At 43.2% G+C, this 12,635-nt stretch overlaps 1 protein-coding gene across 1 annotated transcript in view; it reads left to right on the top strand.

The window, feature by feature from the left end:
* Window positions 1-12,635, top strand: part of LOC311109167 (cadherin-12-like) — a gene marked incomplete at both ends in the record, with an annotated part of 103,770 nt that overhangs the window by 34,975 nt on the left and 56,160 nt on the right. Inside the window, one exon of the mRNA XM_084151997.1 lies at window positions 2,965-3,084. Within this exon, the coding sequence (XP_084008123.1) occupies window positions 2,965-3,084 (120 nt within the window). The remainder of the gene's footprint in view (window positions 1-2,964; window positions 3,085-12,635) is intronic.

Below are 12,635 nucleotides of genomic sequence, written 5' to 3'. Positions count from 1 at the left end.
GGTGACTGAGACACACACACTTTAAACCCCCTATGCTCCTTTGAGACCACTCTTTCAAAGTCACTGAGATCTCTTCTTCTAGGCATTGTAGCTAAAATAATGGGTAACTGGGCATTTTTATGCATGACCCTAAGCATGATGGGATGACAATTGCTTAAGTAACTCAGGAACAACACCTGTGTGGATGCACCTACTTTCAATATACTTTGCATCAGTGGTGTAAAGTACTTAAGTAAAAATACTTTAAAGTACTACTTAAGTAGTTTTCGGGGGTATCTGTACTTTACTTTACTATTTCCATTTTTGACAACTTTTACTTTTACTTCACTATATTCCTAAATAAAATAATGTACTTTTTACTCGATACATTTCCCTGACACCCAAAAGTACTCGTTACATTCGGAATGCTTAGCAGGACAGAAAATGGTCCAATTCACACACTTATCAAGAGAACAACCCTCGTCATCCCTACTGCACAAATGCTTCATTTGTAAATGATTACTGAGTGTTGGAGTGTGCCCCTGGCTATAATATATTTGTATTTTTAAGACAATTGTGCCATCTGGTTTGCTAAATATAAGGAATGTTTTATTATTCATACTTTTACTTTTACTTTTGATACTTAAGTATATTTTAGCAATTCCATGTACTTTTGATACTTAGGTATATTTAAAACCAAGGACTTTTAGACCATTACTCAAGTAGTATTTTACTGGGTGACTGTCACTTTTACTTGAGTCATTTTCTATTAATGTATTTTTACTTTTACTCAAGTATTAAATCAGGAGTTTGGAATCTAGGACCTGCCTGCGAAATAACAATTTTCTTTAAAGCTGCAATATGTTACTTTTGGGGCGACCCAACCAAATTCACATAGAAAATGTGTGTTATAGATCTGTCATTCTCATTGGAAGCAAGTCTAAGAAGCAGTAGATCTGTTCTATGTGCGCTATTTCTATGCTTCCCGTTCTTAAGTTTCGTTTTCGCGTCTTTTACTTTCAGTTTTGTGCACCAACTTCAAACAGCTGAAAATACAATATTTTGGGTTATTGAAAATATATTTCACAGCGGTTTGGATGGTACAATGATTCTCTACACTGCTTGTTTTGTCACATAAACTGAAATTAGGTGAACTATTCAAATGTTATTGCACCTTTAAATAAGGGATTGAGCATGCTTTTGGAATAATTATTCTTTTCAGATTAGTCTGCAGTCACTGTTGACAATTTAGCGACTTTGTCCGATATTTAGCAAGTTTTCAGACCCCTCCAGGGACATTTATTAGTAAAAGAGTCTAGCGACAAATACAACTACTTTTCAGGCTGCCTTTGGGGAGTTTTGACACAGAGGGTTTCTATGGTTTTGATAGCATTTAGCGACTTTTCCCACTCAACTCTGATGCAAACAAGAGTGGGAGAAGCTGTCTGAGCAACAGAAATCACAGCAACAGCACACACACAGGCAGACAAGCACAAGGGAAGGGGGTGTTCGGTGTCATGTAAAAATCTTCCCAGCGTGAAATAGTTCCCAATCGTTCTGATTGTGTTCTGATTGTGACGTCATGCTGTAAAATCAACACGTCATCTACCAACTTCTAGTGACAAATCAAGGAGCCAATAGCGGATTTCACTGAAAATAGTTGGCAACAATGTCTGCAGTGTGTGTGATAAATGGTTCAATAGGGCATTGATGGAGCGTGTGCCTGAGAAAAATAGGAATCACTGCTAATTACATTAATGAAATGAATGGAACTAATAGGCCTTCCTTAGGGAGATGGGCGTGGATTCAAAACACCAATTACGATGAATACTGTATTTTTATTTTCAAAGAACATCAAGAAACTGGAATGAGCCAAGTTAAAAAGTGGTGCATAGCTTTGTTTAGCTATTATTAACCCATTTTAAACCAAGCACTCGTATTTGAAAGCTTTATGGAAATAGAGCTGTTTATAAAAGGATTGCATCACTAAAACGCACAAGCAAAAACACGAATACAGCACATGCTGATAAACCAGCACAAACTGCCTAGTTATAAATGAGTGATTAACCATTAGCATTGGCACAGCAGTAATAGAGCCTGTAGAGCATCTCAGCTACATGACACCCGGATGGGTGGTGCAGGGCTTTGTTAGGAAGGATTAACACTTTAATCTCTCTCACCTAATGTTTTAATACAATTGTTACCATCTGCTCACAGCGCAAAGCCTGTTTAATAAAGGCTTGTTACAGCCAACTAAAAGATTAGCATGTGTCAATGGCCATTTGTGCATGTAGCTTCTCTTGGATGTCCACCAAGCAGACTATACAGTCCCAGCCTGTACATATGGAATAAAACAGAGAAATCTCATTTAGCCACAGGAGTGGTTTTATTGAGCTTATAGATACAATAATTGCCATTGAATTTGATGGTAGGTTTACATGCTTCTGTGGAGATGGTGGATTAATGCAATTGGTGTTTTAGATTCAAGCTTCAGTAATTAAAGAGGATGAGCCCATACTTCTATAACCAGTAATTACTCTGTTCCTGGTACTGCAGGAAGTTTGGATGGCTGCCATGTTTCCTATTCCTGCTGTGGATGGCTCTTTGTTTCTATAATGGAGGCAATGTCTAATGAATGTGTGTCTGAACAGCCATTTTACCCCTGATGTATGTTTTGGCTAAACATCCACTTGCAAATGTATATTTCACATAGTGAATAATTCAACGTTCCAATGATGCACACTCATCTTCTATCATATACTCGTCACACTGTAATCTAAGTGACTCTGTCCCAAATGGCTCGCCTATTCGCTACATAGTGCACTACTTTTGACCTGAGCCCTGCTCAAAAGTAGTGCACTTTATTGGGAATAGAGTGCCATTTGGGAGGCATACATGGTGGCAAAAGCTTCTAAACTGGATGAAAACTATTCCATAAAAAATGACCCCATCTGAATGTTACAAATGTATGTGTATGTTTTACAGGGACCTATGTGATGCAGGTGACAGCCACAGATGCAGATGACCCTACCTATGGAAACAGTGCCAGAGTGGTCTATAGCATCCTCCATGGCCAGCCATACTTCTCTGTTGATCCCAAGACAGGTAAATAAGATGGGCAACATCAGTCAGAAATGGGTCTAATTTGGTACTCTTTGTTGTGACTGTTTACATAATTGTATATGCCATTTAACAGACACTTTTATCCAAAGCGACTTACAGTTTTTATGTACGTGGTCCTGGGAAGCACCATGCTCTACCAACTGAGCCACAGAGGACCCATATGTTGGTCGATGTTGAATGCTGTTTTGTTTGGGATTGTGTTAACTATTATCCAGCTTTCTTTGAAATGACAAAAAGGCAGGGTAACTATCTGTCAAATAGAAGAAGAAAAAATATAGCTTACCTCTCCAAAAAAGAATGAGTTTCCAAATGCCAAGTTTTGTAGCTGTATTAATCTAATATGTGGGCATATATTCTAACTCTGCACATTAGTATTGACAAAGTGTTGTCTTTAATTTAATTATAGATTATCGATCCGATTAAACAAATGAGTGAGATAACTTGATTTGATTACATTGTTGCTGGCCAGGGCAATGGATTAGAAACAGTGACAAGTTATAGCTTCCATTCCTTTATGGTGGACAGAGAAATTGATCTCTATCACTAACCACATTTCCATCCACAGTTTTTAAAGTCATACTGTATAGAAAAAATAAAAAAAACATGACAGCTGTGATGGAAACAGGACATTTTGGTGCAACTTTATTAATGCTGACAGTTAATTTGTTCGTTCGACATGGTGTGATCTTTTTGTGTCTATACAATTAATTATGTGAGAATTGCTGGTGGACACACCTTTATGCTCCATTATTTATATAATAACCATCATATCGAAGTAAACTTGGAGTCAAGCGATGAATGGTTTGTGGTCCTCCCACTACGAATCAATGCAGTTTATTAGGCTACAGATGAAATAGGTTATGAAAAACTTCACAGGGTGGTGAAAGTGCACGGTGATCTTGATGTTCCTTTCCAATAAATATTGATGGTCTTATTCTGGTGACATGATGATCAAATCAAATCAAATGTTATTTGTCACATGCGCCGAATACAACAGGTGTAGACCTTACCGTGAAATGCTTACTTACAAGCTCTTAACCAACAGTGCAGTTAAATAAACAGAATTCAGAAAATATTTGCTAAATTAAAAAAAGTAAAAAATGTTTGTAAAATAATTACACAATGTATGATGTTTCGTCTGAGGGCATAGCGGGATTTCTTATAAGTGTCCGGATTAGTGTCCCACTCCTTGAAAGCGGCAGCTCTAGGCTTTAGCTCGGTGCGGATGTTGCCTGTAATCCATGGCTTCTGGTTGGGATATGTACGTACGGTCACTGTGGGGACGACGTCGTCGATGCACTTATTGATGAAGCCGGGGAATGTTTTTTATTTTATTTCACCTTTATTTAACCAGGTAAACCAGTTGAGAACAAGTTCTCATTTACAACTGCGACCTGGCCAAGATAAAGCAAAGCAGTGCGATAAAAACAACAACACAGAGTTACATATGGGGTAAAACAAAACAAAGTAAAAAAGACAACAGAAATACATTTAATATATAGTGTGTGCAAATTTAGCAAGTTATGGAGGTAAGGCAATAAAATAGGCTATAGTGCAAAATAATTACAATTAGTATTAACACTGGAATGATAGATGTGCAAGAGATGATGTGCAAATAGAGATACTGGGGTACAAATGAGCAAAATAAATAACAATATAGGGATGAGGTAGTTGGGCGGGCTAATTTTAGATGGGCTGTGTACAGGTGCAGTGATCGGTAAGGTGCTCTGACAACTGATGCTTAAAGTTAGTGAGGGAGATAAGTGTCTCCAGCTTCAGAGATTTTTGCAATTTGTTCCAGTCATTGGCAGCAGAGAACTGGAAGGAATTGCGGCCAAAGGAGGTGTTGGCTTTGGGGATGACCAGTGAGATATACCCGCTGGAGCGCAGACTACGGGTGGGTGTTGCTATGGTGACCAATGAGCTAAGATAAGGCGGGGATTTGCCTAGCAGTGATTTATAGATGGCCTGGAGCCAGTGGGTTTGGCGACGAATATGTAGTGAGGACCAGCCAACAAGAGCGTACAGGTCACAGTGGTGGGTATTATATGGGGCTTTGGAGACAAAACGGATGGCACTGTGATAGACTACATCCAATTTGCTGAGTAGAGTGTTGGAGGCTATTTTGTAAATGACATCGCCGTAGTCAAGGATCGGTAGGATAGTCAGTTTTACGAGGGCATGTTTGGCAGCATGAGTGAAGGAGGCTTTGTTGCGAAATAGGAAACCGATTCTAGATTTAACTTTGGATTGGAGATGCTTAATGTGAGTCTGGAAGGAGAGTTTACAGTCTAACCAGACACCTAGATATTTGTAGTTGTCCACATACTCTAGGTCAGACCCGTCGAGAGTAGTGATTCTAGTCGGGTGGGCGGGTGCAAGCAGCGTTCGGTTGAAGAGCATGCATTTAGTTTTACTAGTGTTTAAGAGCAGTTGGAGGCTACTGAAGGAGTGTTGTATGGAATTGAAGCTTGTTTGGAGGTTTGTTAACACAGTGTCCAATGAAGGGCCAGATGTATACAAAATGGTGTCGTCTGCGTAGAGGTGGATCTGAGAGTCACCAGCAGCAAGAGCGACGTCATTGATATACACAGAGAAAAGAGTCGGCCCAAGAATTGAACCCTGTGGCACCCCCATAGAGACTGCCATAGGTCCAGACAACAGGCCCTCCGATTTGACACATTGAACTCTATCTGAGAAGTAGTTGGTGAACCAGGCGAGGCAGTCATTTGAGAAACCAAGGCTATTTAGTCTGCCAATAAGAATGCGGTGGTTGACAGAGTCGAAAGCCTTGGCCAGGTCAATGAAAACGGCTGCACAGTACTGTCTATTATCGATCGCGGTTATAATATCGTTTAGGACGTTGAGCGTGGCTGAAGTGCACCCATGACCAGCTCGGAAACCGGATTGCATAGCGGAGAAGGTACGGTGGGATTCGAAATGGTCGGTGATCTGTTTGTTGACTTGGCTTTCAAAAACGTTTGAAAGGCAGGGCAGGATGGATATGGGTCTGTAACAGTTTGGATCTAGAGTGTCACCCCCTTAGAAGAGGGGGATGACCGCGGCAGCTTTCCAATCTCTGGGGATCTCAGACGTTACGAAAGAGAGGTTGAACAGGCTAGTAATACGGGTTGTGACAATTTTGGCGGCTAGTTTTAGAAAGAAAGGGTCCAGATTGTCTAGCGCAGATGATTTGTAGGGGTCCAGATTTTGCAGCTCTTTTAGAACATCAGCTGTCTGGATTTGTGTGAAGGAGAAGCGGGGGGGGGGGGGGGGGGGCATGGGCAAGTTGCAGCGGAGGGTGCAGAGCTGGTGGCCGGGGTAGTGGTAGCCAGGTGGAAAGCATGGCCAGCCGTAGCAAAATGCTTGTTGAAATTCTCGATTATTGTAGATTTATCGGTGGTGATAGTGTTTCCTAGCCTCAGTGCAGTGGGCAGCTGGGAGGAAGTGCTCTTATTTTCCATGGACTTTACAGTGTCCCAAAACTTTTTGGAGTTAGTGCTACAGGATGCAAATTTCTGTTTGAAAAAGTTAGCCTTTGCTTTCCTAACTGCTTGTGTATATTGGTTCCTAACTTCCCTGAAAAGTTGCATATCACGTGGGCTATTTGATGCTAATGCAGTACGCCACAGGATGTTTTTGTGCTGGTCAAGGGCAGTCAAGTCTGAGGAGAACCAGGGGCTATATCTGTTCTTAGTTCTGTATTTTTTGAATGGGGCATGTCTATTTAAGATTGAGAGGAAATTACTTTTAAAGAACAACCAGGCATCCTCTACTGACGGAATGAGATCTATATCCATCCAGGATACCTGGGCCAGGTCAATTAGGAAGGCCTGCTCGCTGAAGTGTTTTTGGGAGCGTTTGACAGTGATGAGGGGTGGTCGTTTGACCGCGGACCCGTTACGGACGCAGGCAATAAGGCAGTGATCGCTGAGATCCTGGTTGAAGACAGCGGAGGTGTATTTAGAGGGTAAGTTAGTCAGGATGATATCTATGAGGGTACCCATGTTTACGGATTTAGGGTTGTACCTGGTAGGTTCGTTGATAATTTGTGTGAGATTGAGGGCATCTAGTTTAGATTGTAGGATGGCCGGGGTGTTAAGCATATCCCAATTTAGGTCACCAAGCAGTACGAACTCTGAGGATAGATGGGGGGCAATCAATTCACATATGGTGTCCAGGGCACAGCTGGGGGCTGAGGGGGGTCTGTAGCAAGCGGCAACAGTGAGAGATTTATATCTGGAAAGGTGGATTTTTAGAAGTAGAAGCTCAAACTGTTTGGGCACAGACCTGGATAGTATGATGGAGCTCTGCAGGCTATATCTACAGTAGATTGCAACTCCACCCCCTTTGGCAGTTCTATCTAGACGGAAAATGTTATAGTTGGGGATGGAAATTTCAGAATTTTTGGTGGCCTTCCTAAGCCAGGATTCAGACACTGCTAGAACATCAGGGTTGGCGGAGTGTGCTAACGCAGTGAATAACTCAAACTTAGGAAGGAGGCTTCTGATATTTATGTGCAGAAAACCAAGACTTTTACGGTTACAGAAGTCAACAAATGATAGCTCCTGGGGAGTAGGAGTGATACTGGGGGCTGCAGGGCCTGGGTTAGCCTCTACATCACCAGAGGAACAGAGGAGGACTAGAATAAGGATACGACTAAAGGCTTTAAGAACTGGTCTTCTAGTGCGTTGGGTACATAGAATAAACGGGGCAGTTCTCCGGGCGTTCTAGAAAAGATTCAGGGCATTATGTACAGAAAAGGATATGGAAGGATATGAGTACAGTTCAGGTAACCCTAAGCGTTGGGTAACAATGAAAGAGATAGCGTCATTGGAGGCACCGATTGAGCCGGTCTCTGCGTATATGGGGGGTGGAACAAAGGAACTATATGAGGCAGTTTGAGAGGGACTAGGGGTTTTACAGTGAAATTGTATAATAAGAACTAACCCAAACAGCAATAGGCAAGGCATAATTGACATGGGAGAGAGGCATAAAGCAGTCACAGGTGTTATTAGAGAGAGCTAAGACACAACTGGAAATAGCGATAACGTTTGGGCTAAGACTAAACAGAATAAACAGGACAGGGTACCGTGTAAAGGAACAGTCCAGCAGGCATCAGCTGTGCAGCTGAGTGATCATAAGGTCCAGTGAACAGCAATATGTGAGTCCGAGAGCAGTTCAAATTGGTGCTTCAGCACAGCTAGCAGGGAGCACAGTTGTAGTTTGCGTGTGCTAGCGGGCCGGGGCTGGCAGATGGATCTTCGTGGTCGTCGCAACGGGAAACCTGTTGAAACCACATCAGACTATTTTGTCGGCAAACCAGTCGTGTTGGATCGGCGGGGCTCAGTGTCAACACTAGGAAAAGCGACCGCACTGCTACGCCATCTTGGATAATAGATGACATTGGACTCAATGACATTGGATGAATCACGTAACATATTCCAGTCTGCGCTAGCAAAACAGTCCTGTGGCGTAGCATCCCTTCATCTGGTCTAGAGTTTTTTTTCCTCTGGTTGCACATGTGACATGCTGGTAGAAATTAGGTAAAAGTGATTTATGTTTGCCTGCATTAAAGTCCCCAGCCACTAGGAGTGCTGCTTCTGGATGAGCATTTTCTTGTTTGCTTATGGCCTTATACAGCTTGTTGAGTGCGGTCTTAGTGCCAGCATCAGTTTGTGGTGGTAAATAGATTGCTATGAATAGACTGCTACGAGAACTGTCATGGTAGATAGTGTGGTCTACAGCTTATCATGAGGTACACTACCTCAGGCGAGCAATACCTTGAGACTACCTTAATATTAAACATTGCACACCAGCTGTTATTGACAAATAGACACAGACGTAGCTGCTCTGTCCTGCCGATGCATGGAAAACCCAGCCAGCTCTATATTATCCGTGTCGTCGTGAAAGATAAGACATTACAGTGTTTAATGTCCCATTAGTAGGATAGTCTCGACCATAGTTCATCCAGTTTGTTTTCCAGTGATTGCACATTCCAGTGATTGCTCACTCGCCTACGAATTCTCACTAGGCACCCAACCTAAGCCCCCTGAATCTCCGTCTTTTCTTCACGCGAATGACGGGGATTTGGGCCTGGTCTCCGGGAAGCAGTATATCCTTCGCGTCGGACTCATTAAAGAAAAAATCTTTGTCCAGTTTGAGGTGAGTAATCGCTGTTCTGATGTCCAGAAGCTCGTTTCGGTCATAAGAGACAGTAGCAACAACTTTAACAAAATAGCGCAGTTGATTAGGAGAAGGTAAAAAGGCAGCCACCCCCTCCGGCACCATTATATCATATATATATATATATATATATACATTGCTCAAAAAAATTAAGGGAACACTAAAATAACACATCCTAGATCTGAATGAATGAAATAATCTTATTAAATACTTTTTTCTTTACATAGTTGAATGTGCTGACAACAAAATCACACAAAAATTATCAATGGAAATCAAATTTATCAACCCATGGAGGTCTGGATTTGGAGTCACCCTCAAAATTAAAGTGGAAAACCACACTACAGGCTGATCCAACTTTGATGTAATGTCCTTAAAACAAGTCAAAATGAGGCTCAGTAGTGTGTGTGGCCTCCACGTGCCTGTATGACCTCACTACAACGCCTGGGCATGCTCCTGATGAGGTGGCGGATGGTCTCCTGAGGGTTCTCCTCCCACACCTGGACTAAAGCATCTGCCAACTCCTGGACAGTCTGTGGTGCAACGTGGCGTTGGTGGATGGAGCGAGACATGATGTCCCAGATGTGCTCAATTGGAATCAGGTCTGGGGAACGGGCGGGCCAGTCCATAGCATCAATGCCTTCCTCTTGCAGGAACTGCTGACACACTCCAGCCACATGAGGTCTAGCATTGTTTTGCATTAGGAGGAACCCAGGGCCAAACGCACCAGCATATGATCTCACAAGGGGTCTGAGGATCTCATCTCGGTACCTAATGGCAGTCATGCTACCTCTGGCGAGCACATGGAGGGCTGTGCGGCCCCCCAAAGAAATGCCACCCCACACCATGACTGACCCACCGCCAAACCGGTCATGCTGGAGGATGATGCAGGCAGCAGAACGTTCTCCACGGCATCTCCAGACTCTGTCACATCTGTCACGTGCTCAGTGTGAACCTGCTTTCATCTGTGAAGAGCACAGGGCGCCAGTGGCGAATTTGCCAATCTTGGTGTTCTCTGGCAAATGCCAAACGTCCTGCACGGTGTTGGGCTGTAAGCACAACCCCCACCTGTGGACGTCGGGCCCTCATACCACCCTCATGGAGTCTGTTTCTGACCGTTTGAGCAGACACATGCACATTTGTGGCCTGCTGGAGGTCATTTTGCAGGGCTCTGGAAGTGCTCCTCCTGCTCCGCCTTGCACAAAGGCGGAGGTAGCAGTCCTGCTGCTGGGTTGTTGCCCTCCTACGGCCTCCTCCACGTCTCCTGATGTACTGGCCTGTCTCCTGGTAGCGCCTCCATGCTCTGGACACTACGCTGACAGACACAGCAAACCTTCTTGCCACAGCTCGCATTGATGTGCCATCCTGGATGAGCTGCACTACCTGAGCCACTTGTGTGGTTTATAGACTCCGTCTCATGCTACCACTAGAGTGAAAGCACCGCTAGCATTCAAAAGTGACCAAAACATCAGCCAGGAAGCATAGGAACTGAGAAGTGGTCGGTGGTCACAACCTGCAAAACCAGTCCTTTATTGGGGGTGTCTTGCTAATTGCCTATAATTTCCACCTGTTGTCTATTCCATTTGCACAACAGCATGTGGTTCTCTGTAGCTCAATTGGTTGAGCATGGCGCTTGTAACGCCAGGGTAGTGGGTTTGATCCCCGGGACCACCAATACGTAAAAATATATGCACACTTGACTGTAAGTCGCTTTGGATAAAAGCGTCTGCTAAATGGCATATTATATATTATATATTATTATATGTGAAATGTATTGTCAATCAGTGTTGCTTCCTAAGTGGACAGTTTGATTTCACAGAAGTGTGATTGACTTGGAGTTACATTGTGTTGTTTAAGTGTTCCCTTTATTTTTTTGAGCAGTGTGTATATATATATATATATATATATATATATACAGTGGGGAGAACAAGTATTTGATACACTGCCGATATTGCAGGTTTTCCTAATTACAAAGCCTGTAGAGGTTTGTAACTGTGAGAGTCGGAATCTAAAACAAAAATCCAGAAAATCACATTGTATGATTTTTAAATAATTAATTTGCATTTTATTGCATGACATAAGTATTTGGTCACCTACCAACCAGTAAGAATTCCGGCTCTCACAGACCTGTTAGTTTTTCTTTAAGAAGCCCTCCCGTTCTCCACTCATTACCTGTATTAACTGCACCTGTTTGAACTTGTTACCTGTATAAAAGACACCTGTCCACATACTCAATCAAACAGACTCCAACCTCTCCACAATGGCCAAGACCAGAGAGCTGTGTAAGGACATCAGGGATAAAATTGTAGACCTGCACAAGGCTGGGATGGGCTACAGGACAATAGGCAAGCAGCTTGGTGAGAAGGCAACAACTGTTGGCGCAATTATTAGAAAATGGAAGAAGTTCAAGATGACGGTCAATCACCCTCCATGCAAGATCTCACCTCGTGGGGCATCAATGATCATGAGGAAGGTGAGGGATCAGCCCAGAACTACACAGCAGGACCTGGTCAATGACCTGAAGGGAGCTGGGACCACAGTCTCAAAGAAAACCATTAGTAACACACTACACCGTCATGGATTAAAATCCTGCAGCGATACGCAAGGTCCCCCTGCTCAAGCCAGCGCATGTCCAGGTCCGTCTGAAGTTTGCCAATGACCATCTGGATGATCCAGAGGAGGAATGGGAGAAGGTCATGTGGTCTGATGAGACAAAAATAGAGCTTTTTGGTCTAAACTCCACTCGCCGTGTTTGGAGGAAGAAGAAGGATGAGTACAACCCCAAGAACACCATCCCAACCGTGAAGCATGGAGGTAGAAACATCATTCTTTGGGGATGATTTTCTGCAAAGGGGACAGGATGACTGCACCGTATTGAGGGGAGGATGGATGGGGCCATGTATCGCAAGATCTTGGCCAACAACCTCCTTCCCTCAGTAAGAGCATTGAAGATGGGTCGTGGCTGGGTCTTCCAGCATGACAACGACCCGAAACACACAGCCAGGGCAACTAAGGAGTGCCTCCGTAAGAAGCATCTCAAGGTCCTGGAGTAGCCTAGCCAGTCTCCAGACCTGAACCCAATAGAAAATCTTTGGAGGGAGCTGAAAGTCCGTATTGCCCAGCGACAGCCCCGAAACCTGAAGGATCTGGAGAAGGTCTGTATGGAGGAGTGGGCCAAAATCCCTGCTGCAGTGTGTGCAAACCTGGTCAAGACCTACAGGAAACCTATGATCTCTGTAATTGCAAACAAAGGTTTCTGTCCCAAATATTAAGTTCTGCTTTTCTGATGTATCAAATACTTATGTCATGAAATAAAATGCAAATTAATTACTTAAAAATCATACAATGTG

Source organism: Coregonus lavaretus, assembly GCF_964263955.1.
Source record: "Coregonus lavaretus genome assembly, chromosome: 34".
NCBI classification, from domain to species: Eukaryota; Metazoa; Chordata; class Actinopteri; order Salmoniformes; family Salmonidae; genus Coregonus; species Coregonus lavaretus.
The sequence above is the reverse complement of the archived record's forward strand: the minus strand, read 5'-3'. Positions and strand labels throughout refer to the sequence as shown.